Consider the following 27,209-nt stretch of genomic DNA (forward strand, 5'->3'; position numbering starts at 1 on the left):
TGCATAGAATAAGTTTTAATTCCAGTAACTTAGTCTAGTCTCAGTTGCTCCCCACAATCGACCAAGTGGGATTTATCTCCGGGTTACAGGAATGGTTCAACATGTAAATCAATAAATGTAACACAACACATCAACAGAATGAGATAAAAATCATAGGGTCATCTCACCACATGTAGTAAAAGCAGTTGATAAAATACTAATATCCACACATGATAAAAATTATGAACAGCGGCCAGTACTGTGGCATAGTAGGTTAAGCCTCTGCCTATGGCACCAGAATCCCATATGGATGCCAGTTTGAGTCCCAGCTGCTCCACTTCCAATCAAGCTCCCTGCTAATGGCCTAGGAAAGCAGTAGAAAATGGCCCAAGTGCTTGGGCCCTTACACCCATGTGGGAAACCCAGAAGAAGCTCCTGGCTCCAGATCAGCCCAGCTCCAGCCGTTGTGGCCATTTGGGAAGTGAGCCAGCAGATGAAAGACCTATTTCTCTCTCTGTAACTCTGCCTCTCTCAAATAAATAAATCTTTAAAAAAAAAAAAAGTTGAACAGACTAAATAGAGAAGGAACATAGGAACATATCTCAACACAATAAAGGCTATATATGACAACCCCACAGTTAACATCAGATTGAACAGGGAAAAAATAAAACATTTCCACCAACATTTGGCACCAGACAAGCATATGTACTGCCACGACCCTTATTCAATATAGTTCTGGAATTTTTAGCCAATCATTAGGCAAGAGAAAGAAATCAAAAGCATACAAGTGGGAAACGAGGAAGTGAAATCATTCTGTTTGCAAATGACATATTCTACATACAGGAGTACCAAAAAAACTCCACAAAGAGACTATTAGAACTAATAAACAAGTTCAGCAAACTTGCAGGATACAAGATCAACACATAAAAATCATTAGAATTCTTACATACCAATAATGAATTTGTCGAGAAAGAAATTTTAAGCACAACTGCATTCACAATAGCTACAAAAAAATCAAATGCTTTGGGATAAATTCAACAAAGGATGTGAAAGACTTCTACAATGAAAAATTATAAAACACTAGGCAGAATTTCACCTTTGTAGACGCTGAGTAATTTTGCCGCGGCAATGCCAAGTGGAAGCCACAGCCATACCTCCAGCATGGCCCCTCCAGCCAGCCGGGCTCCTTAGAGGAAAGCTGCATCAAGGCCAGTGCCAGCAGCTCAGCCCCCAGCAGCCCCACCATCTGCAGTCGCTCGCCTGCTGCTGTACCCCGACAGCCAGGCCTGATGGCCCAGATGGCAGCCACTGCAGCTGGCGTGGCTGTGGGCTCTGCTGTTGGGCACACGCTGGGCCATGCCACCACTGGGGGTTTCAGTGGAGGGAGCAATGCTGAGCCCTCAAGGCCTGACATCACTTACCAGGAGCCCCAGAGAGCCCAGTTAGCACAGCAGCAGGAGTGTGGCCCTTTCTCCTATGAGATAAAGCAGTTTCTGGAGTGTGCCCAGAACCAGAATGATGTTAAGCTCTGTGAGGGTTTCAATGAAGTCCTGAGAGCAGAATTGCAAATGGGTTAGTTTAATCAAGAAGCTCAGGATGAAGCAGAAAATTGAATCGCATGACAAAGTTATTTTAGCATACACATGTAATCAGTAGTGACAGTATAAAGTGTAAAGCCACCAGGTTAACCTGTCATCAGCTTTGAAAAGCTTCCGTGGTCTAGCATTGCAATGGAAAAGGGCATCCTAACCGTGTGGAAATTCATTGAGATGGTATAGAATTTGGGGCTGGACAGATGTTTGGTCTCCTTGAACAAGCTGTTGTAATGTTATTGTTTATGAGTAGAATAAAGTTGGCAGGTGCCGCGGCTCATTAGGCTAATCCTCCACCTAGCGGCGCCGGCACACCGGGTTCTAGTCCCAGTCGGGGCGCCAGATTCTGTCCCGGTTGCCCCTCTTCCAGGCCAGCTCTCTGCTGTGGCCAGGGAGTGCAGTGGAGGATGGCCCAAGTGCTTGGGCCCTGCACCCCATGGGAGACCAGGAAAAGCACCTGGCTCCTGCCTTCGGATCAGCGCGGTGTGCCGGCCACAGCGTGCCAGCCGTGGCGCCACTGGAGGGTGAACCAACGGCAAAAGGAAGACCTTTCTCTCTGTCTCTCTCTCTCACTATCCACTCTGCCTGGTTAAAAAAAATGAGTAGAATAAAGTGATTTTCTTCCAAGAACAAAAAAAATACTAAGAAATGAACTGAAGACACACAAAAAATGTTAAGACCTCCAATATTAACAGATAAGAAAAACTAATACTGTCAAAGTGTCCACACTACTCAAAGCAATTTATAGATTCAATGCAATCCCTTATCAAAATACCAATGACATTGTTCACAGAACCAGAAAAAATAATACTAAAATTCACATGGAAACACCAAAGACCCCAAATAACAAAAGCAATCTTGAACAATAAGAACAAAGCTGGAGGCATCACTATACCAGATTTCAAGACACACTACAGGGCAATTGTAACCACAGAAATGGGCAAAGGATCTGAATAGACATTTTTCAAAAGAAGAAATACAAATGGCCAACACATGAAAAAATGTTCAGTATCATTAGCCATCAGTGAAATGCAAAAAAAAAATCACAATAAGGTATATCATCTTGCTTCACTTAGAATAGCTATTATCAAAAAGATAAAAAAATAACAAATGCTGGTAAGGTTGTGGAGAAAAGGGGACCCTAATACACTTTTGGTAGGATGCAAATTAGTACAGCCATTTTAGAAAACAGCATGGAGATTCCTCAAAAAACTAAAAATAGATATACATGACTCAGCCATCCCACTTCTGGGAATATATATAAAGGAATTAAATTAGCATAAAAAAGAGATACCAGCATACCCATACTCACTGCAGCACTATTCACAATAGCCAAGATGAGGGATCAAAATAGATGACAAATTAAAAAAGAAAAAGTGGCATGTATGTACAATTTTTAACAACGTATCTAAAAAATGAAATTCTGACATCTGCAACAAAATGGATAAAATTGAAGATAATTATGTTAAGTGAAATCAGCGAGACACAAAGACAAATTACTGGAGCAGGCATTTGATGTACTGGTTAAGACACTGGGATGTCCACATCCCATACTGGAGTGCAAGGGGGTTCCAGTCTTGGCTCCACCCCCAAATTCAGCTTCCTACTAATTCTCACTCTGGAAGGCTCCAGGTGATGGCTCAAATAGTTAGGTCCGTGATACCTACATGGGAGACTTGGATTGAGTTTCCAGCTCTTGGATTCAGCCTGACCCAGCCCTGGCTGTTATGGGCATTTGGGGAATGAATCAGCAGATGGGAAATTTCTCTGTACCTGTCTCTCTGCCTTTCAAATAAATTTTTTTAAAAAATTAAACGTTTTGCTTAGTGAAATAAGGCAGATAATAGAGTACAAAAAAAAAAGCCTTAATGTATATCAAGCTAAACTGATATCTTATGATTTGATTGTTATCTATAAGCCTTGTTTATATCCCTGCAGAACAGTGACCTATCTACATTTTACTCATAGATCTGTTTAGAGGAGCACTGAGCCTGTGATTATAAAGTTAAAATGATATTATCACAAAAAGTTAAAAAAAATTAAAAAGAAAGGGAGGAGGAAGGAAGAAGGGAGGGAGGAAACTGTCATTGTATTCTTGGAATCATATCTATGAAATTCATAAAATCTATTCCCTATGATATTAATAAGTAAAAATTGTAATTAAAAAAAATCCACAGGGCTAGCGCCGCAGCTCGCTAGGCTAATCCTCTGCCTGCGGCACTGGCACACTGGGTTCTAGTCCCAGTTGCTCCTCTTCCAGTCCAGCTCTCTGCTGTGGCCCAGGAGGGCAGTGGAGGATAGCCCAGGTCCTTGGGTCCTGCACCCGCATGGGAGACCAGGAGGAGGCACCTGGCTCCTGGCTTCGGATCGGCATGGTGCACCGGCTGCAGCGCACCAGCCGTAGTGGCCATTTGGGGGGTGAATCAACGGAAGGAAGACCTTTCTCTCTGTGTCTCTCTCTCTCTCACTGTCTAACTCTGCCTGTCAAAAAAATAAAAATAAAATTTTTTTTTTTTTTAATTTTTAAAAAAATCCACAAGGTCAGGTATTTGGTCCAGTGCTTAAGATAACATTTAGGATGCTCACATCCCATAAAGGAGTGCTTGAGTTAAGAGTTCTGGCTCTGCTTCTGATTCTAGCTTCCTGCTAATACACATCCTGGGAAGCAACAGTGATGGCTCAAGTACTTGGGTTCCTGCCACCTACTTGAGAGATTGGGATTGAGTTTAAAGGTCTTGGCTTCTGCCTGGCTCAGCTCCAGCTGTTGCAGGCATTTGAGGAATGAATCAGTGGATGAAAGACCTCAGTCTCCCTGCCTTTCAAATAAAAAAAAAAAAATTAAATGCTCATCACCCCTCAGTGATGAAGTTTAAAAATGAAATACAAATACCACATGCCTTCTCATACATGGCAGTTAAAAGTACACACATACATATAAACACACACATACTCAAACAGTCTATATGAATCTAATAGCAATTACCAGAGGCAGGGAAGGGTGGGAGGATTGGGGGAAGAGACTGGATGATGGTTAGCAAAATGTATTCGGGTTTAGGTAACGGGTTCTGGTGTCCAACAGAAGTATAACAGTCTGAGATAAAGAAAGGGGGAGGGCTAATTGCCTGGTGTGATTGGTTTATGCTGTGTAGATCTGTTGAGATACTGTACTATACACCACAAAATGTAAAGGTATTTCATTGTTATCTGAAATTTTTAAAAAATTAAAAATTTAAAAATAAACAGAAAACATAATAGGCTCTAGGGGCTGGTGTTGTGGCACAGTGGGTAAAGCTACTGCCTACAATGCTGGCATCTCATATGGGCACCAGTTTGTGTCCCTGCTGTTCCTCCTCCAATCCACCACCTTGCTAATGTCCTGGGAAAAGCACTGGAAGATGGCTCAAGTGTTTAGGCCCCTGAACCCACGTGGAAGGCCTGGAAGAAGCTCCTGGCTTCAGCCTCTCCCAGCCTTAGCCGTTGCAGCCATCTGGGGAGTGAAGCAGCGGATGGAAGATCTCTGTCTTTCCCTCTCCCTCCATAACTCTAACATTCAAATAAATCTTTAAAAAAAGTAGGCTTTATACATGTTCAAAATATTTCAACTAACTGAACTGAGCTCTTTAATACTAAGACGGACCAGAATAAATTTTGCTAAAATATCTCAAAAAGAGGCTGGCTATTTTGAAATACTTACAATGTAATAATTCAGTAAAGTAGAACTGCCAGAATTAAATCATACTACTATGGTATCACAGGTTATCAGTATCACTTCAAAGGTAGAGTACTTAGATAGTGATCAGTTAGTGAATATTCGGGGTTCAAAACGCATTCCTTTAAAGGAAGGAATAACATAATAAACTCTAGTATTTTCTGTACTATATGGAACCAATATCAATTACAAAAATGGCAGTTTCCTATTCTAGCTATAATACTCTATGCTGCTAGATATTGTTTGGTTTTTAAAGATTTACTTATTTATTTGAAAGGCAGAGTTACACAGAGGCAGAGGAATAGAGAGAGAGAAAAGTCTTCCATCCTCTGGTTCACTCCCAAATGCTGCAACAGCTGGAGCATATGCCTGGGAATATGGGCCAATCCGAAGCCAGGAGCCAGGGGCTTCTTCCGGGTCTCCCACGAGGGTGCAGGGGCCCAAGCACTTGGGGCATCTTTTATTGCTTTCCCAGGCCATAGCAGAGAGCTAGATCAGAAGTGGAGCAGCCTTCAGCCGGCGCTGCGGCTCAATAGGCTAATCCTCCCCTGCAGCACTGGCACCCCGGGTTCTATCCCGGTTGCCCCTCTTCCAGTCCAGCTCTCGCTGTGGCCCGGCAGGGCAGTGGAGGATGGCCCAAGTGCTTGGGCCCTGCACCCTAATGGGAGACCAGGGGAAGCACCTGGCTCCTGCCATCGGATCATTGCGGTGCGCCGGCCACAATGGCCATTGGAGGATGAACCAACGGTAAAGGAAGACCTTTCTCTCTGTCTCTCTCTCTCACTGTCCACTCTGCATGTAAAAAAAAAGAAAAAGAAAAAGAAGTGGAGCAGCCAGGACTCGAACCAGTACCTATATGGAATGTCAGCATGCAGGCAGTGACTTTACCAGCTATACCACAGCACCAGCCCCCGCTGTTAGATTTTATTTAACCTTCTAGAACCAACCTTCCTTAAACATTTTAAAAACCCCTTTCTGATTTAAAAGTATATAACAATTCCTGATCTTCTAAAACAAGTTTGCTTACCTATGTCCAAGCTGATATTTACTAGAGACTGAGTCTTAAAGCTATCTTTCTCTGAAAAAACAGAACTGATTTATGAAAATCAATTTTATTCTACTATGATTCATTACACACTTTTCCAACTAAAAATTGGAAAGATGTAACTGTGTCAACAAGAGTATGGAAAAATGGACACCCACTCATTGTTAGCAGGAATGTAAACTGGCAAACTTTTTAAAGCATTTTGATACTACTCAACAATATTAAAAAGGTAAGTCTTTTGAAAATAATTTGAGCAATTTTATATAACACATCTACACGTGAAATAATTTATGCAATTAAAGAACATTCATTATAGTATAATTTAAAAAGATTAGAAACAACTGAGAATTTTAATAATAAGGGTCTGCCTACCTGACATTAGATCTATACAATGGAATACTACACAAACACCAAAGCCCTATATGTACTAATAGGAAATAAAAGTCATGATATCAAGTCAAAAAATCAAGAGGCAATGGGATAGCAGTAGAAAACTGCACCCAGCATGGGAGACCTGGAAGAAGCTCCTGGCTCCTGGCTTTGGATTGGCAAAGCTCCAGCCATTGCGACCATCTGCAGAGTGAACCAGTGGATGGAAGACCTCTCTCTCTGTCGCTACCTCTCTCTGTAACTCTGTCTTTCAAATAAATAAAATAAATCTTAAAAAAAATCAAGAGCCAAAAAAGTGTGTTATAGCACATGGTGTTGAAAAAGATAATTTAGGGGCTGATGCTGTGGCACAACAGGTAGAGCCGCTGACTGGAGTGCCAGTATCCCAGAAGGACCAGGTTAAAGTCGCAGATGCTCCACTTCCAATCCAGCTTCCTGTTAATATGCCTGGGAAAGCAGCAGAAGACGGTCCAAGTCCCTGAGTCCCTGCATCCACGTGGGAGACCTGGAAGAAACTCCTGGCTCCTGGCTTTGGCCTGGCCCAATCCTGGCCATTACAGCCTTTTGGGGAGTGAACCAGCAGATGGAAGATATCTCACTCTGTCTCTCCTCTCTGTCTCTATAACTCTACCTCTCAAATAAATAATCTTTTTTTTTTAGAAAAAGATAATTTACACAGAAATATACAGCATGTTTGCAGGAGGATATTCAAGAAACTCCAAAGAATGGCTGCTTCTGGAGAGGGGAGCTAAGTAACTATTGGGAAAATATTTTAAAAACTACCAATATTTATCTCTATGAATTCACCTATTTTGCCTCCTGCAATGCTGGCATCAATATGGGTGCCAGTTTGTGCCCCAGCTGCTCTACTTCTGATCCAGCTCCCTTTAAGTCCACCTGGGAAAGCAGCAGAAGATGACCCAAGTGTTTGGGCCCCTGCCACCTATGTGGGAGATCTAGATGGAGTTCCTGGGTCTTAGCTTCAGCCTTTCCCAGCGCTGGCCACTTGTGGCCATGTATGGAGTGAATCAGTGGATGGAAGATCTCTATCTCCCCTTCCCTCCTTCCTTCCCACCCTCTCTACCCCTCTTCCCCTCTTCCTCTCTACCCCTCTTCTCCTCTTCCTCTCTCCCCATCTCCCCCTCTCCCCATCTCCCCCTCTCCCTCTCTCCCTCTTCTCCTCCCCCTCTCCCTTCTCTGTCTCTCTCGCTCTCTGTAACTCTTTCAAATAAATAATTTTTTTTTAAAAAACTGTCATAAAAGTATCCCTGAATGACATAAATTAATTTTAAAAACTGTATTGGGGCCGGCGCTGTGGCATACCGGGTGAAGCCGCTACCTGCAGTACCGGCATCCCATGTGGGTGCTGGTTCGAGACCCAGCTGCTCCACTTCCAATCCAGCTCTCTGCTATGGCCTGGGAGAGAGTAAAAGATGGCCCAAGTCCCCCTGCACCCGCGTGGGAGACCTGGAGGTAGCTCCTGGCTCCTGGCTTTGGATCGGCCCAGCTCCGGCTGTTGTAGCCATTTGGAGAGTGAACCAGCAGATGAAGACCCCTCTCTCTCTCTGCCTCTCCCTCTGTATAACTCTGACTTTCAAATATATAAATAAATCTTGTTTAAAAACTGTACTAATGTGCAATTTTTTGATTAATAAGTAAATAACAGCCATCATCATCTAAGCAGTTACTAAATGCCAAAGATACTGAGATCATATGCTTCATGAAATTTAGTCTTTACAACATTGCTTTCACAGGGAAGTAAGTGCTATAATTCCTATTCAACAGAAAAGGTAACCGAAACCCGAAGAGTTAGAGGAATTCGTTCAAGATCATAGTTACTCAGCAACAGAGCCAGGATTTGAACCAAGAGGTAACTTCCAACTTCTTAAATTTATTTTGATTTTTCAGTAATGGTAAGCTAGGCCATGTGTACCAACCCTTTCACTGAGGACAACTAAAAGAGGGTCATTTTTTTTAAATCTTAAGCATCAAAATGAACATAAGTTTTCCTTTAGAAAAAATATTTCAGTTAATAAAGGAGAAGGAATGATAAAATTTGAGGATGGCCATCAATGCCCTCTAACACAACAAGAGAGACAACGAGATAATTAAGTTCCTTCTGATGGAAATACTTAATGCTCTCTATGGAGCACTCCTGCCACACACAAAAAATTATAAAAGATCCTGAATCTGACTAAGCCCTTAGATCTAACTATCAATTTACAGGAAATAGCAGAGACAAGAAAATGATACCACGGGGATGCAAACAGTAAAATCTAGGTTGTGGAAAACTCTGCAAGACAAACAATTTGTAAATAAATCAATAAAATGGTAGAAGAAAAAAGGAGGATTAAGAAATTAAGATTCAAGAGACACATCTGATGACTGCAATGAATGGATCTCATTTAGATCCTGATCGAAACTGAAAAACAGTGATGAAACAACTGGGGAAATATGGACACTAGTATATTTCAAGATATTAAGGAATTGTAACTTTTTAAGGATTGATAATGATATTTTGATTAGTTAAAAAGTACCTACATGGAGTTTCACTACCAGGATGAAATGATGAAGTGCTCTGTGGAGCAGCAAAATGGGCAAAGTCACCAAAAACTATTTTTAAAAATCCAGCACTTTCAGTCTCTGGAAACTGTCCTAAGGGCATACAAGAAACGTCAAACAATTATTTAAGGTAGTGTACTAAAACTCAATTAGAACAGCACGTATCTGCGGCACCCGAACCGTGACCAGCTCCTTCCCAGTGAGTGTGGCCAAGACTTCAGGCCTCCCTTCCTTCACTCAGCCCTCACTCAGCACAGGTTTTATCCCAGCTGCAGCAGGCCAAGAATACTGGTGCCTTGACCACTTTTGCCGCAAGTCACTCATCATGCAGATTCCATGTTGGGAGAGGTAAGAGAATAGAAAAGTCACTACACTGCCTAGTGTCCAGTATAACAGTGGCTCAGAGATTTTCCTAGGGAGAGAAGCAGTCCATAAAAAGAGAGAGTTGCAAAGCTGTCCACAAAGGAACTGACTTATTTGAAACAGTGTGGAGGAAGTCCAAGCATAAGGGTATTTAACAATAACCTCCATAAGAGGAAAAAACTAAACTACAGTTAAGCGACCTCATTGAAAGAGAACTTGAAAAGAGACAACCAAGAGGAAGCCCTCTTAAGGACAGAACAAATTTAAGCTTGCTACCCCAGCATCACATACTGGAGCCAGGGTTCGATTCCCAGCAGTCTGTTTCAGATGTAGCTCCCTGCTAATGTGACTGGGAAGGCAGCAGAAGATGATGGCCCAAGCCCTTGGGCTCCTGCCACCCAGAGGAGAACCCAGAATGGAACCTACCACACCACAGCAACGGCCCTGGACAATAAACAAACCTTAAAAAAAAAAAAAAACACCTTCAGGTTGGCTTCAAAAACCACCTTTGTCTGAATTAATTAAATCAGACTATTTAGCAATTTATGCCCCAGGACACTGTCAAAAACAATACTGCAATTGGTCAGTAATTAGTGGACCTTAAAAAGGAGGACATAATTCCAACAAAGCAGACAATCTTAACAGACAGATTAAGAAAAGGCAGTTAAAGAAAACTATGTCCTAAAACTACTGTTATCCCAGGGTGATTGTACACAATGGGATGAAATTTTAAAAATCAACAACAAAAAAATGGAGATACTCATAAATACGTAGAAATTAAACAGTATACTCCTAAATAACCAATGGGTCAAAGGTTCAGCCAAAAAGAAAATGAGAAAATATTTTTAGATAAATTTATAGCTGTAAATGCCAACATTTAAAAAGGGACAAAATATTTTTAGATAAATTTATAGCTGTAAATGACAACATTTAAAAGGGACATCTCAATTCTATAATCCACTGCTTTGAGAAACTCTATAAAGGAGAGGGAACCAAACCTAAAGAAGAGAATAAAGATCAGAGAAGGAATACATGAAATAAATAATTTAAAAACAGTATTCTCACACTTCTTAATCTCAAAAGTTACTACAAAGTTATAATAACAAATAAAAGTGTGGTACTGGCATAAAGACAGACATACAGACTCATGGAATGAAGCAGCCCAAAAATGAACACTCATGTATACGGCCAAATGATCTTTTACCAAAGGATGCCAAGACCACTCAATAGGGAAAGGACAGTAACTGGTATTGGGAAAATTGGATATTCATATGCAAAAGAATGAAGTTGGACCCCTACTTCACAGCCCATATAAAAATTTACCCAAAATCAATTATAGACCTAAACCTAAGACTTAAGACTAAAATTCCTAGAAGACAACATAGGGGAAGTGCTTTGTGACATTGGATTTGGCAATGATTTCTTCGAGATGACATCAAGCATAAGAAACGAAAGAAAAAAATAGATAACTTGGACTTCATCAAATTTAAAACTTTAGTGTATGAAGACATTATGAGTACGGCCTCTCTATGTCTCTCCTTTAAGTGGAATCACACAGTGTTTGTCCTTTTGTTAATGGCTTACTGCAATAAGCATAATAGAACACCCTTTTCAAGGCTGAATGATATTCCATTGTAGGTATATACCACACTGTTTATCTGTTTATAGACATTTAGGATGCTTCTGACTTTTGGCTAATGTGAATAATGCTGCTGCGAACCTGGGTATACAATTACCTGTTCAAGTTTCCGCCCTCAATTCTTTTGGCTATCTATCCAGAAGGGGAATTGTTGGATCATGTGGTAATTCTGTTTTTGAGGAACCACCATCCTGTTTTCCCTAGCAGCTACACCAGGTCATACTCAGAACAGCAATGTACAAGGGTTCCAATTTTCACTACATCCTTGCTAGCACGTATTATTTTATGGGGATTTTTAAAAATAGTAACCATCCTAATGGATATGAGGTGGTATCTCTTTGTGGTTATGCAAAATGAAAAAAATTACTGTGGATGGATGGCAAGCTTGTAGTCTGACCTCCTATGGTCCAGGGAATCTTGGGCATAGAACTTGAATTTGGGTAGCTTCAGACAAAGAGCACACCCAGCTACCTATGAGAAGTAAATGAAAATCCTTTGTAGGATAGTATCATTTTAGTTTTTAAATTATTTCTACCAACTAATATTCCAGATGTTCAGCACATGGTCAAAGGCAACCAGGCACAAAAGAAATCTAAAAAGCACAGGAAAGTAGTAGCAGAAAAAGTAGGCAACAGAGACAAACACACAAAGACATCAGACATTGGAATCATCAAGACACTGGATGGGAAAAACAAAAACCAATAAAAACGGTTACCTACAGTAGATGAGAAGACTTGAAAGAAGCAAGGAACAAAGTGAGATTTTCAGAGTTTAGAACTGGAACTGGGGAGGGCACTTAGGCTAGTGGTTAAGATACCAGTTGGGATGCCCACACCCCGTATTGGAGCACCTCGGTTTGAGTCCTGGCTCTGCTCCCAATTCCAGCTCCCCACAAATGTGCTCCCTGGAGGTAGCAGGTGACAGTGCAAGTGGTTGGGTCATTGCCACCCACATGGGAGACCTACATTGAATTCCCAGACCTACAGTGAATTCCCAGCTCACAGCTTTGACCTGGGGCATTTGATCAAACCAGCAGATACAAGCTATTTCTGTCTAATAAAAAAAATTGGAATTATGTAAATGTTTTACATAGTTCAAGAATAAAATTATATCTAAAAAAAGCATCTGTAAAACATGAAAACAAACTAAAACAAATGTACCTAACTGTATATAAAATACAATATTTACATTGTTACAATATTTACACTGTACATTTGTAGTAGAATTTAGTACAGGAGCAGGAAGACCCAAAAATATTTTATATTTCATCTAGTCATCCCAAATTAGTAATATTAATTTGGAACAGGTTTGTATATACTTAGTGATAAAATAAGCAAGTTATTATAAAGGCAAGAGGAAAAACAAGAGGAAGGAATATCAGAAAATCACTAAGATCTAGCAGCCCTGAAATCCTTCTATATAGTTAAAAATGTAATATTTATTTAAATATTAAATCCATCAATATGTTTTTGAAGGGTTCCATATTGCTTTTTTCACTATCCAGTCCTTGCCTACATTTTAAAACCTCATCTCCTACCATGCTACAATCCAGTCTAGTATCTCTTTAAAAAAGAAAAAAAAAGATTTATTTATTTGAAAGATAGAGTTACAGATAGAGAGCAGGAGAGGCAAAGAGAAAGGTCTTCAATCCACTAGTTTACTCTCAAATGGCCAAAACGGCCGGAGCTGAGGTGATCTGAAGTCAGGAGCTTCTTCCTGGTCTCCCACATGGGTGCAGGGGCCCAAGCGTCTGGGCTATCTTCTTCTTTTTTTTTTTTTAAGATTTATTTATTTTACTTGAAAGTCAGAGTTACACAGAGAAAGGAGAGGCAGCGAGGCAGCGAGGCAGCGAGAGAGAGAGAGAGAGAGAAAGAGAAAGAGAGAGAGAGAAAGAGAGAGAGAGGTGTCTTCCATCCACTGGTTCATTCCCCAATTGGCCACAATGGCCGGAGCTGCACCAATCCGAAGCCAGGAGCCAGGAGCCAGGAGCTTCTTCTGGGTCTCCCATGCGGGAGCAGGGGCCCAAGGACTTGGGCCATCTTCTACTGCTTTCCCAGGCCATAGTAGAGAGCTGGATTGGAAGTGGAGCAGCCAGGTTTCGAACCAGCGCCCATATGGGATGCCAGCACTTCAGGCCAGGGCGTTAATCCGCTGCGCCACAATGCAGGCCCCTGGACCATCTTCTACTGCTTTCCCAGGCCACAGCAGAGAGCTGGATCAAAGAGGACTAGAACCGGTGCTCATATGGAATGCCAGTGCCGCAGGGGAAGAATTAACCTACTGAGCCACAGCACCGCCCTGTCTAGTATCTCTCGACCCTGTAGTATATCAGAACTATTACATGAGGGTACTTCAGAAAGTTCAAGGACGATAGACTTAAAAAGATAAACTTATTGTGGTGCAAAAACTTCTAAAATCCATACAAAGCTCTTCTCATATCATGCATTTTCCATGAACTTTTTGAAGTCCCCTCATATGTCAAGTGGCCCAAACCAAGCAGGCTCTAATCTAACATAAGCGTCAGCTAATCATGGCCCAAAGCCAGTCCTGTGCCTGTTTTTGCAAATAAACTTTTATTAAAATGCAACTATGCCTCTTTGTTTACACACCACCTATACTCATACTACAACAGCAAGGTTAAGTTGTCTTGGTAAAGATTACAGGTTCTGTAAAACCTAAAATATTTACAGCCTAGCCCTCCACAGGAAAATCTGCTGCCTTCGTTCTGACAATCGGCTCTGCATCTTTGTGCTTTTCTGTGAATTCTGCTTCTGTCTTGGCAAGTTCACCTGCATCCTTCAAAACTCTGATTAGCATCACTGCTACAAAGTTTGAACTTAGCAGCCCTTTATATTTTTTCATTTTCCGCTATACTTTCCCAATTACATTACTCATGCTTTATTCTAAGAAAACTGTTTAATGGCTGCCTCTCTGACTAGACTGTAAGCTCTATGAAGGTAATATTCACATATGTCTTGTTCACTACAGTGCCTAGTAGATGACATGCATGTTTTTTTTTTTAATTGTGTAGTACATTTTTTTAAAATTTATTTTATTTTTGACTTTTACTTAAAAGGCAGAGTTACAGGGAAGAGGAAGAGGAAGAGAGAGAGAGAGAGTCTTCCATCGCTGGTTTACTCCCCAAATGCCCACAACGGTCAGAGCTGGGCCGACCCAAAGCCAGGGGCTTCCTCTGGGCCTCCCACATGGGAGGAGGGGCCTGAGCACTTGGGCCATCTTCCACTGCCTTCCCAGACCACCAGCAGGGAGCTGGATCTGAAGTGGAGCAGCAGGGACTTGAACCAGTGTCCATATGGGATGCTGGTGCTGCAGGCAGAGGCTTAACCTACTATGCCACAACATCGGCCCCTATATGCATTTATTAAACATTGATCCAATGATTATTTTTCCACTCTACATATTTTTCTTCATTTTTAGATTTCTTTAGAATTGTTACATTTCTTTTTTTTTTTTTAATTTTTTGACAGGAAGAGTGGACAGTGAGAGAGAGAGAGACAGAGAGAAAGGTCTTCCTTTGCCATTGGTTCACCCTCCAATGGCCGCCGCGGCCGGCACGCTGCGGCCGGCGCACCGCACTGATCCGATGGCAGGAGCCAGGAGCCAGGTGCTTTTCCTGGTCTCCCATGGGGTGCAGGGCCCAAGCACCTGGGCCATCCTCCAATGCACTCCCTGGCCATAGCAGAGAGCTGGCCTGGAAGAGGGGCAACCGGGACAGAATCCGGTGCCCCAACCGGGACTAGAACCCGGTATGCCGGCGCCGCTAGGCAGAGGATTAGCCTAGTGAGCCGCGGCGCTGGCCGAGAATTGTTACATTTCTCAATATTCCAGGTATTTGTTTTTTTCAGGGTATTTGTAATCACACCCTGTTGTGCCATTCAAGCATTTAACACACACACTCTTTGAGGTTTTCTTCAAGACACTGATAATGCTGAAAACGACAGGGCTGAGGATAAAGTCTTAAAAGGATACTGCTCAAGGGCCAGCGCTGTGGCACAGCGGGTTACCGCCCTGGCCTGAAGCGCCAGCATCCCATATGGGTACCAGTTCTGGTCCTGGCTGCTCCTCTTCCTGTCCAGCTCTCTGCTATGACCTGGGAAGGCAGTAGATGTCCCAGGTCCTTGGGCCCTGTACCCACATGGGAGACCTGGAAGAAGCGCCTGGCTTCGGATCTGTACAGCTCTGGCTGTTGTGGCCAATTGGGGATTGAACCATCAGATGGAAGACTTTCTCTCTCTCTCTCTCTGCCTTTCCTTCTCTCTCTGTGTAACTCTGACTTTCAAATAAATAAATAAATCTTTAAAAAAAAAAAAAAGGATACCCCTCAGTGGCGCTGGTGTTGTGCCATAGCAGGTAAAGTCACTGCCTGTAGTGCTGGCATCCCACATGGCCACTGGTTTGAATCCCAGCTGCTCTACTTCTGATCCAGCTCTCTGCTATGCCCTGGGAAAGCAGTAGAAGATGGCCCAAGTCCCTGGGCCCCTGCACCTGTGTGGGAGACCCAGAAGAAGCTCCTGGCACCTGGCTTTGGATCAGTGCAGCTCCATTTCGGTGCAGCTCTAGCAGTTGAGGCCATCTAAGGAGTGAACCAGTGGATGGAAGACCTCGCTGTCTCTGCTTCTGCCTCTCTGTAACTCTGCCTTTCAAATAAATAAATAAATATCTTAAAAAAAAGGGCCGGCGCTGTGGCTTAATAGGCTAATCCTCCACCTTGCGGCGCCGGCACACCGGGTTCTAGTCCCGGTTGCCCCTCTTCCAGGCCAGCTCTCTGCTATGGCCAGGGAGTGCAGTGGAGGATGGCCCAGGTGCTTGGGCCCTGCACCCCATGGGAGACCAGGAAAAGCACCTGGCTCCTGGCTCCTGCCATCGGATCAGCGCGGTGCGCCAGCTGCAGCGGCGGCCATTGGAGGGTGAACCAACGGCAAAGGAAGACCTTTCTCTCTCTGTCTCTCTCTCACTGTCCACTCTGCCTGTCAAAAAGAAATAAATAAATAAATAAAAAAAAAAGAAGGATACCCCTCAGGCACTCCTATCCCAGGGCAGGTGTTGTGGCCCAGTAGATTAAGCTGCTTTTTACAACATTCGCATCCCATATGGAAGTGCTGGTTCCACTTCTGGCTGTTCCATTTCCAAACCAGCTCCCTGAAAATGCACCTGGGAAAGCAGCAAAAGATGGCCCAAGTACTTGGTCCTCTGCTACCCATGTGGGAGACCCGGTTGGAGTTATAGGCTTCTGGCTTCAGATCAGCCTGGCCCCAGCTGTTGTAGGCATTTGGAGAATCAATCAGCAGACAGAAGATATCTCTCACGTGTGCTCTTTCAAATAAATAAATGAACACATCTTAAAAAAAATAATCCCCTGGGGACTGATGTTGCGGTGCAGCGAGTTAATCTGCTGCCTGTGATACCAGCATCCCATGAGTACCAGGTTGTGCCCCAGTTATTCTACTTCCAATCCAGCTCCCTGCTAATGCACCTGAGAAAGCAGTGGAGGATGGTCCAAGTACTTGGGTCCCTGCACCCATGTGGGAGACCTGTATGGAGTTTTGGGCCTGGCCTGGCCCTGGCAGTTGTAGCCATTTGGGAGTGAATCAGTTGACAGAAGTGTGCAATTGCTCACATGCTCCCTCCCTTCTTCCCTCCTTCCCTCCCTCCCTCTCTCTCTCTCTCTCCACCCTCCTCTCTGTAACTCTACCTTTCAAATAAATAAATACAAATCTTAAAAAAAAAAAAGATTCCCCTTTTACCACTGCTGACCACCAGCATAGATATTCATTCATTCAATCAGCAATCTTTGGCTTGATTCTGATTTTAGTATTATTGAGGCTACATTTTCCATCTTGTCAAGAATTTTATGAGAGATTCTATTTTTTTGAAGCCTTTCCTTACATGGCCTCCTCCCTCCCAAGCAGAGGTGAACTAATCTCCCTTTCATTTTTCCAACAACTGCACATTTTCTCACTTCACCTCACTTTATTTTAGTAATTTATTTACAAGTCAATATCTGCTACAAGCCCAAGTTTTCTTAGAAGACACTTACTTAACTGAATCTCCAGAGCCAAGCAGAAACACCAATTTTAGTTAGCACTTAAAAAAAAATAATGGGGGGGCCCGGCGCTGTGGTGTAGCGGGTAAAGCTGCCGCCTGCAGCGCCAGCATTCCATACGGGCACCAGTTCAAGTCCTGGCTGCTCCACTTCCAATCCAGCTCTCTGCTATGGCCTGGGAAAGCAGAAGATGGCCCAAGTCCTTTGGCCCCTGCACCTGCATAAGAGACCCAGAAGAAGCTCCTGGCTCCTGGCTTTCGATCAGTACAGGTCCAGACATTGTGGACAATTGGAGAATGAACCAGCGGATGGAAGACCTCTCTCTCTGTGTTAACACTGACTTTCAAATAAATAAATAAATCTTTCCAAAAAAAATAATAATGGGTTGGCATTGTGGCATAGCAGGCTAAACCACTGACTGCAATGTGGGCATATGAACACTGTTTTGGATCCTGGCTGTTCCGCTTCCAATTCAGCTGCCTACTAATGAACCTGGGAAAGCAGTGGTAGATGGCTCAAGTACTTGGACCCCAGTCACCCTCATGGGAGACCTGGATGGAGTTCCAGGCTCTTGGTTTTTATCTCACTCAGTCTCAATCATTGCGGCCATGTAGGGAGTGAACCAGTGGATAGAAGATGGATACCTCCTCTCTGTCCCTCCACCCCCTTCTCGCACTTTAACTCTTTCAAATAAATAAATTTTAAAATGTAACTGAACATGTGTCTTGCAAATCCAACATAAATCTATGGCCTTTCTATTTTAGCTTTTACAGTATTATTATATAAAATCTAAAAATCTTTTAAATACCCTTACCTGTAGCAAGAAGGAAACAGCATAACCCAACAGAGAAGAGTGGTAGACTAAATTCAAACTCCTTTTATGCTCTTCTACTCCAAGTTTTTCAAGGGTTTCAGGGCTGAAACGTATTCCCTTCTTGAAGGGCTTGGATGTCCACAGACAACCAACCATGGTTGTCAAACAGCAGTTAAACTCCTTATAGGTCTTGCTGCTGAAACTTAGCTTTGATTTTGCCTGGTGGGAAAGAAACAAAACTGTCATTACCAACTATTCTCCCTTTCCTTCTTATTCTCAACATGTCATATATATAAATATTTAATTTTTAAATAACTGTGGCATGGTGGGTAAAGCCACTATATGCAGTGCCAGCATCCCATATGGGTGTTAGCTCAAGTCCCAGCTGCTCCACTTCCAATCCAGTTCCCTGCTAACAAGCCTGGAAAAGCAGCAGAGGATGACCCAAATGCTTGGGCCACTGAACCCAAGTTGGAGATCCGGATGAAGTTCCTGGCTTCAGCCTGGCCCAGCCCTGGCAATTGTAGCCATTTGGGGAGTGACTCAGTGGATGAAGATATTCATTCTGTCTCTCTCTCTGTGTGTGTGTATGTGTATGTGTATGTGTGTCTCCTTCTGTAACTCTTTCAAATAAATAAATCTTTAAAAAAAAAGGTAAATTAATTCAGAAATTTATCATTTTTACCTTTTGTATCAATTCATTTTTCTTTGCAGCAGTCAAATTTTTATGATACCTATAGAAAGAACAATAGGATGAAACATTTAACATGACTTAGAATGTAATACCTTTGAAATGTAAAATAATGTATATGTTAAATGTAATTATATGCAATTGTGCATATACACAAATACCCAGTTGTCTAATTAAGGTATTGATCCTTTTGTGGTACATTCTCCTCAACGAATAAAAAGCAATACAAGTTCCAAACTGAGTTGTACATTTAAGATGAACACAAGAGTACATGTAAATTATACCTCAACAAAAAACAATAAAAGAAGTGTTTTTAATATTTCACTATCAAAACATCAATGCGGGTAGGCATTCGCCTAGCAGAAAGTCTCTTGGGATAACAACATTTCATATCAGAGTACCTGAGTTCAAGTTTTGGCTCTACTCCCAATTCCAGCTTCCTCCTAATGTATACCTTGGGAGGTTGCAGGTGATGGCTCAAGTAGCTGGGTCTCTGTCACCCAGATGGGAGATCTGGACTGAGTTTCTGGTTGCCAGCTTTAGTCTGGCCCAATCCCTGCTGTTGCAAATATTTGGGAAGTGAACCAGCAGATGGGAATTTCATCTTTCTCTGGATGTCTCTCAAATAAATAAATAAATAATAGAGCCTCAAAAGCAGTCAGTCACTGAGAGAGAACATTTTCTTTTTATATATTTGCAAGGCAGATAGGTAGAGACAGATCTTCCATCTTGTGTTTCACTCTTCAAATGTCCACAATAGTCAGTACTGGGCTCAATCTGAATCTTCCCACATGGGTGTTAAGGACCCAAATTTACTTAACCCATCACCTGCTGCATTACTGCACATTACTAGGAAGCCAGAATTGGAAGCAGAGCTGCAATCTGCAATCTGAACCTGGGCACTCAAACAGGAGATGTAGCAAGGTGTCCCAACTGACATCTTAACTGCTATGTCCAATTCCTGCCCCAGGAATGCACTTTCTTAAGAAAGAACAAATGAAGAAATAGAAAGGATAAAGGAGAAATTTAGAAATGTAATTATTTTGGGGCCAGCGCTGTGGTGCAGAGGGTAAAGCCACTGTCTGCAGCGAAGGCATCCCATACAGGTGCCGGTTTGAGTCCCGGATGCTCCACTTCCCATCCAGCTCTCTGTTATGGCCTGGGATAGCAGTAGAAGATGGCCCAAGTCCTTGGGCCCCTACACCCGCATGGGAGCCCTGGAGGAAGCTCCTGGCTTCGGATCGGCGCAGCTCTAGCCACTGCGGCCATCTGAGGAGTGAACAAGCAGATGGAAGACCTTTCTCTCTCTCTGCCTCTCCTCCTTTCTTTGTGTAACTCTGACTTTCAAGTAAATAAATAAATCTTTAAAAAAAAATAAAAATAAAATAAGATACTAAAAGGGCATTTGTGAGTTTAAAAAAAAAGAAATGTAATTATTTTCTTGCCTGAGAACTATTTTTAAGTAGTTTTTAAATATTTTAACCTTGGCTGGCGCCGTGGCTCAATAGGCTAATCCTCTGCCTGTGGCGCTGGCACACCGGGTTCTAGTCCCAGTCGGGGCGCTGGATTTTGTCCCGGTTGCCCCTCTTCCAGGCCAGCTCTCTGCTGTGGCCCGGTAGTGCAGTGGAGGATGGCCCAAGTGCTTGGGCCCTGCACCCCATGGGAGGCCAGGAGAAGCACCTGGCTCCTGGCTTCGGATCAGCACGGTGCGCCGGCCGCAGCGGCCATTGGAGGGTGAACCACCAGCAAAGGAAGACCTTTCTCTCTGTCTCTCTCTCTCACTGTCCACTCTGCCTGTCAAAAAAAAAAAAAATTTTTAACCTTGACATAGTCTAACATGTTATGCCAAAAGGATCTATATTTATGGATTGAAAAGAGTAATGTCAGTTCATAAGTAAAAGAACTACAGGAGATCAGAAATAATACTTTAAAAGTTTCACATAATTAGAAATATTTCCTTTTATTTCCTACAAAACATTTTTATAAGAGAAGCATTTCTCAGCAAATGATTTTTTTAAGATTTATTTATTTATCTGAAAGAGTTAGAAAGAGAGAGAGAGATCTTCTATCTGCTGGTTTACTCCCCAGATGGCCTCAATGGCCAGGGCTAGGCCAGGCCAAAGCCAGGAGCTTCTTCCAGGTCTCCCATGTCAGTGGCAGGGGCCCCAAGGACTTGGGACTTCTACTGCTGCTTTCCCAGAATATCAGCAGGGAGCTGGATCAGAAATGGGGCAGCCAGAACATGAACTGGTGCCCATACGGGATGTTGGCATCACAGGCAACAGCTTTACCCACTATGCCACAACACCAACCCCAAGACTAACTTTTTTAAGAAACAGCAATTAGAATTAACAATGATGAGTGCAACAGCTCTATTGCTCAAAAGGTCATTAACTATATTTTTTAAGATTCCATGTCTCAAGCAGTGGAGGATTTAAACACGACCAACTAGCACAATCCCATACTGGAGTGTCATGCCCAAAAGAAAACCATGCTTCGTATTTCCACAGGCCCCCAAAAGAAAATGAAGAGGAATTTTTACCATATTATAGTTGAAGGATGAAGACAGAATTATGATATACTAATTAATAAAGTGTTTAAAAATAAAGCTTTGTACCTGTGCATAATATAACAGAGCTGGTTCAGGATACTGGCATCCAGGGTGAAGAGTGCAGAATAGAAGATTGCACGAGGAAACAACACCACCAATGGAAGGTTATAAATTAAATATATGTCACACGCCTTTGGGGAAAAATGACAGCATCAGTATGTGGATTCCTCCCCAGAACTCTGCAACCAAGTTCAGCCAAAGAATCATCAGTATAAAATAAGTAATAATATAACATTTCGTTTGGACCTGACCAACTCCTGTAAAATAAACTTCACCAAACATTAATCCTACCATACAGCATTATTTCTAGAAGACCAATAATAAAATCATTCTTTCTGGGGACTGGTATTGAGGTGATAGGGTAGAGGAAGGGAATATTCCTTTTGCCTTAAGTCCCGTAACTACTTATCATATCAGTTACCTGTCAACCTGTAAAACAACTGAATATTCTTCCAAACAAATACATCATACAAGAAAACCAGATATTAGTGAAAGGAGGAAGCCAGGAAAAGTGGGATATTAATGGGTACTTCATGGATAATAGTTTTGTAGTTCTGTACAGGTTAAATACTATAGAACACTAGAACAACAACAGAATCATAAAGGTATAATGTACCAAAAGGAATAATGTGATTGAAAGGCAGGAGTAGAGACCTGAAGAAACAAGAAGATACTTTTAGTTTTTGCCAGGAGTTGGGGATGTAAAACAGATAAAACAAAAAGTGACACCAGAAACAGATTTCTGTCTAGGGCCAGATTTATTCAGGTCAATATCTATTAAAGTGATACCTGGGCATAAAAAGCAGTGCATTTGTTTTCCATTTTGTTTGATGAAATCTGTTACTCAGGCAAGAATACAATCATTGACTTCAAAATGTAAGGTTATTTGAACTATGCAAATAAGATCATAGCCTACATTAATGTTTGCACATAAAATTTAAATAACATGCCTATGGACAGCCATCACAAAAATCAATATAGGGAAAATGAAATGTATACTACCGTCTCAAAGAAATCCAAAATAAAGTGCATCAAGAAAGTACTGTTGCTCTCCAAGCGCATGCCAATAGTGGACAGCCACCCTACATAGTGAACGAGTTTAAACACAGAGTTCATGGATTCACACAACGATGTGTCTCTGCAATAAGAAACCATAACATTCAGATCCAGAGGAGCAAAAATGCTCAAAACATCCAAGCTAAAACTGGATAATATATAAAATACTGGTAGGGATTTCAAAAACTATCAGTGCTCCAACATATAATTAAATTTTTTATAAAAAAAAAAAACCATAGTGATTAATCATAAAACTACACTTTGCCCTCTAGGGAACCATTAAGATCAATTCATAGAATATCTTCAGCAGCTAGACTCTACTAGTAAATATCAGACAAAAAAAAATGATTAACTCCAGACAGACATTAGATCATGTTATCAATGTCCACAGATCACAGTAGTCACCATAGCTTCTAGTAATTGCTATGCATTAAAATCTAACACTCCTCAATTAGGGAAATCTCTAAGTGAAAGATATATAAAAATACTAGAAAAACAAGTATTCTGGGGCTAGCATTTGACACAGGATAAGGTGCAGTAATCTCATATCAGAATACCTGGCTCTGCTTCTGATTCCAGCTTCCTACTAAAGTGCGCTCTAAGAGGCAATAGATGATGGCTCAAGTACTTGGGATCCTGCCACACACACGAGAGACACAGATCAAATTCGGGGTTCCTGGCAGTGGCCTGGCCCAGCCTCAGCCACTGCGGACATTTGAGGAGTAAATGAACAGAAAGAAAAAATCTCTCCCTGTGTGCCTTTCAAATAACAATAAATTTTAAAATTTTTAAATAGGTATTCCAGCAACAGTTAAGGGAGAAAAAAAGAGTGCATGATAAAGTGACATGGAAAACCCAGAATAAAATCTGAAAATGGACAAAATGATAAATTAGAAAAAGATAGACATAATTAATCCCTATCACATCACAGGTGGCTTAAAGGGATAAACATTAAAATGACTTTCAGGATAGTTTCCTGTAATGTTAGTTACAATGCAACACACGGATTGAAACTTAAAGTACACAATTCAAAACCCAATTCTGTCTGAACTCCTGAGCTAAAATACTGTTAAAAATATTTTTGGGGACTGGCACTGTGGCGTAGCGGGTAAGGCCGCCACCTGCAGTGCCGGCATCGCATGTGGGCACTGGTTCGGGTCCCAGCTAATCCAGTTCCAATCCAGATCTCTGCTATGGCCTGGGAAAGTAGTAGATGGCCCAATCCTTTGGCCCCTGCACCCATGTGGGAGACCCGGAAGAAGCTCCTGGCTCCTGGCTTCAGATCAGCACAGCTTTGTCTGTTGCAGTCATTTAGGGAGTGAACCAGCAAATGAAAGACCTCTCTCTCTCTCTCTCTCACCCTGGTTCTACCTCTCTCTGTAACTCTTTCAAATAAATAAAATAAATCTTTAAAAAATATATATATTTTGGGGGCCAATGTTGTGGTGTAGTGGCTTAAGTGGCCACCTACAACACTAACATCCCATATTGGAGCACTGGTTCTAGGCCCAGCTGCTCTGCTTCCAATCCAACTCCCTGCTAGTGCACCTAGAAAAGCAGAAGATGGACCAAGTGCTTGGGCCCCTGCCACCCACTTGGGAGACCTGGAAGAAGCTCCTGACTCCTGGCTTTGGATTGGCGCAGCTCTGGCCATTGCGGCCAACTGGGGAGTGAACCAGCGGATGGAAGACTTCTCTCTCTTTCTCTGCCTCTCCTTCTCTGTGTAACTCTGACTTTCAAGTAAATAAATAAATCTTTAAAAAAAATCTTTAAAAATAACTAAATCTATCTTGAAAATAAATTCACTGGAATTCAATTCAATCCTAGAACTGAATTAGACAAACACTTGGCATCTTTCATTCTTCTGGTGAAAACCAGATCTGGATATCTTACATTCTCCCCAAATCACCAAACCATACATATACATTAGTTCAATCCATGCATTCATCTTCTCACTCCTATCTTTCAATCCACTGTTAATTGGATTAGGAAAAGAACTACAAATGTATATTCACAGCTTTACCCTCCTGTTTCGTGTGGTTTTTTTTTTTTTTTTTTTTTTGACAGGCAGAGTGGACAGTGAAAGAGAGAGAGAGAGAAAAAGGTCTTCCTTTGCCATTGGTTCACCCTCCAATGGCCACCAGGGCCGGCGCACACCGCGCTTATCCGATGGCAGGAGCCAGGTGCTTCTCCTGGTCTCCCATGGGGTGCAGGGCCCAAGCACTTGGGCCATCCTCCACTGCACTCCCTGGCCACAGCAGAGAGCTGGCCTGGAAGAGGGGCAACCGGGACAGAATCCGGCGCCGCAACCGGGACTAGAACCCGGTGTGCCAGCACCGCAAGGCGGAGGATTAGCCTAGTGAGCCGCGGCGCCGGCCACCCTATTTGTAACAAGATTATGCACAAGGAGAAAGGAATTTACACACACACACACAGATTTACAGCTTGACAGATGGTGATGACTCTAACACCACCCAATCACTATGATGGTTCAGTGTAAGAGAAAGCAGGGAAGGATTAGGAGACCATTCACATGGGCAGGCACCCCTATAGTCAGCTGGCTAATTACAAAACTGTATCTTAACTATGATTTTTCTCAGTAACTTGCGAATGAGTCTAAAATCATTTGAAATAATGGTGATTGCTCAGAACAGCCTCTTTTGAAGTGCTTTCCACAGCACACTCTTGGCATTTTGAATGAAGTAACTCACAATTCGGGCATACCACCTACTCCCCACAATTTGCAGCACGTTTAGTGTCCCTAGCTCCTACCTCTAAATGATGATGGCACTCTTTTCCCAGTCACTGTGACAAGAAATGTCCCCTAGAGAAGCATTGCTGATGTGGTTTTCTACCCTTCTCTTCTTATGATTTGTAATTATTCATTCCCTTTTTGACAGTCATACGGCATATGCTCATATGATGGAAATATAGCCTTGTACCCATACCTCCAAAATAAACAGGATCATTGAAAACTTAAGAGCTATTCTATATATCAAATCTATACATGTCTATATATCAAAAATTAGTATGATAAGCAAAGTTATCTACATGTATGTCCATTTGTTGGCTGTTTAAGAATTTTAAGGGCTGGCACCATGGCGCAGGTTAATCCTCCGCCTGTGGCGCCGGCATCCCATATGGGCGCTGGTTCTAGTCCCGGCTGCCCCTCTTCCCATCCAGCTCTCTGCTGTGGCCTAGGAAAGCAGTAGAAGATGGCCCACGTGGGAGACCGGGAAGAAGAACCTGGCTCCTGGCTTCGGATTGGCGCAGCTCTGGCCATTGCAGCCATCTGGGGAGTGAACCAGTGGATGAAGACGTCTCTCTGTCTCTGCCTCTGTCTGTAACTCTACCTCTCAAATAAATAAATAAAATCTTAAAAAAAAGGAAAGGGCTGGCGCCACGGCTCAATAGGCTAATCCTCCACCTAGCGGCGCCGGCACACCGGGTTCTAGTCCCAGTCAGGGCGCCGGATTCTTTCCTGGTTGCCCCTCTTCCAGGCCAGCTCTCTGCTGTGGCCTGGGAAGGCAGTGGAGGATGGCCCAAGTGCTTGGGTCCTGCACCCCATGGGAGACCAGGAGAAGCACCTGGCTCCTGCCATCGGATCAGTGCGGTGCACCGGCTGCAGCGCACCAGCCGTGGCAGCCATTCGAGGGTGAACCAACGGCAAAAGGAAGACCTTTCTCTCTGTCTCTCTATCCACTCTGCCTGTCAAAAAAAAAAAAAAAAAAAAGGAAAGAATTTTAGAAGGATCAGCACAGTGACACAGCCATCCCATATGGGCGCTGGTTCCAGTCCCAGCTGCTCCATTTCCAATCCAACTCCCTGCTAATGCACCTGGGAAAGCAGCAATGGATGGCCCAAGTGCTTGGGCCCCTGCACCCAAATGGGAAACCTAAAAGAAGCTCCTGGCTTTGGCCTGACCCAGTTGCAGTCATTTCCACCTTTTGGGAAGTGAAGGAGTGTATGGAAGACCTCGTTCTCTCTCTCTCTCTCTCTGTTTCTACCTCTCTCTATAACTCTGCCTTTCAAATAAATAAAAAATAAAAAGCTTAGGAAAAAAGAAGAATTTTAGAAAGCAGAGCTCCTTTTTAAATGTTCTCCCTTAATTTATGATATTAATAAAGAAGAACCCCAGGATGTGGGGAAAGACAATACACACATTGTAAGCACCTATTTAAGGGGTGCCTCAGACTTTACATTGCAACTTGGCCAAAGATTATAAATGAAAACACATTATTCTTAACAGAATTTAGGTGGAAGAAGTTAAGCATTTAAGTAGAATTTCTTTACAATAGCACTTCGCCGCCAGCGCTGTGGCTCAATTGGTTAATCTTCTGCCTGTGGCGCCGGCATCCCATATGGGCACTGGTTATAGTCCCGGTTGCTCCTCTTCCAGTCCAGCTCTCTGCTGTGGCCCGGGAGGGCAGGGGAGGATGGCCCAAGTGCTTGGGCCCTGCACCCACATGGGATACCAGGAAGAAGCAGCTGGCTCCTGGCTTCGGATTGGCGCAGTGCCGGCCGTAGCGGCCATTTGGGGAGTGAACCAGCAGAAGGAAGACCTTTCTCTCTCTCTCTGTCTATAACTCTACCAGTCAAATAAATTAAAAAAAAAATAGCACTTCTCAAACTTCAGTGTGCACCAGAATTATTTAAGTATTACACACAGTTACTAGGCCTCACCTCCAGTGTTT

The 27,209-nt window shown here is 42.7% G+C and overlaps 1 protein-coding gene across 7 annotated transcripts in view; it reads right to left on the reverse strand.

Moving 5' to 3' along the window:
* CENPI (centromere protein I) overlaps positions 1-27,209 on the reverse strand; it is a 69,255-nt gene that overhangs the window by 9,949 nt on the left and 32,097 nt on the right. For 6 of the 7 annotated variants that reach the window (XM_008273131.4, XM_008273128.4, XM_008273129.4 and 3 more), the window contains exons 16-19: positions 22,462-22,597; positions 21,466-21,590; positions 18,843-18,891; positions 18,158-18,376 (exon numbers count right to left, since the gene is read on the reverse strand). In XM_008273131.4, coding sequence (XP_008271353.3) covers positions 18,158-18,376; positions 18,843-18,891; positions 21,466-21,590; positions 22,462-22,597 — 529 coding nt within the window. Of the gene's footprint in view, positions 1-1,400; positions 1,530-18,157; positions 18,377-18,842; positions 18,892-21,465; positions 21,591-22,461; positions 22,598-27,209 lie in introns of all 7 variants that reach the window. The other variant, XR_007912123.2, reaches the window with a different exon arrangement.

This window comes from Oryctolagus cuniculus, chromosome X (genome assembly GCF_964237555.1).
Source record: "Oryctolagus cuniculus chromosome X, mOryCun1.1, whole genome shotgun sequence".
NCBI classification, from domain to species: Eukaryota; Metazoa; Chordata; class Mammalia; order Lagomorpha; family Leporidae; genus Oryctolagus; species Oryctolagus cuniculus.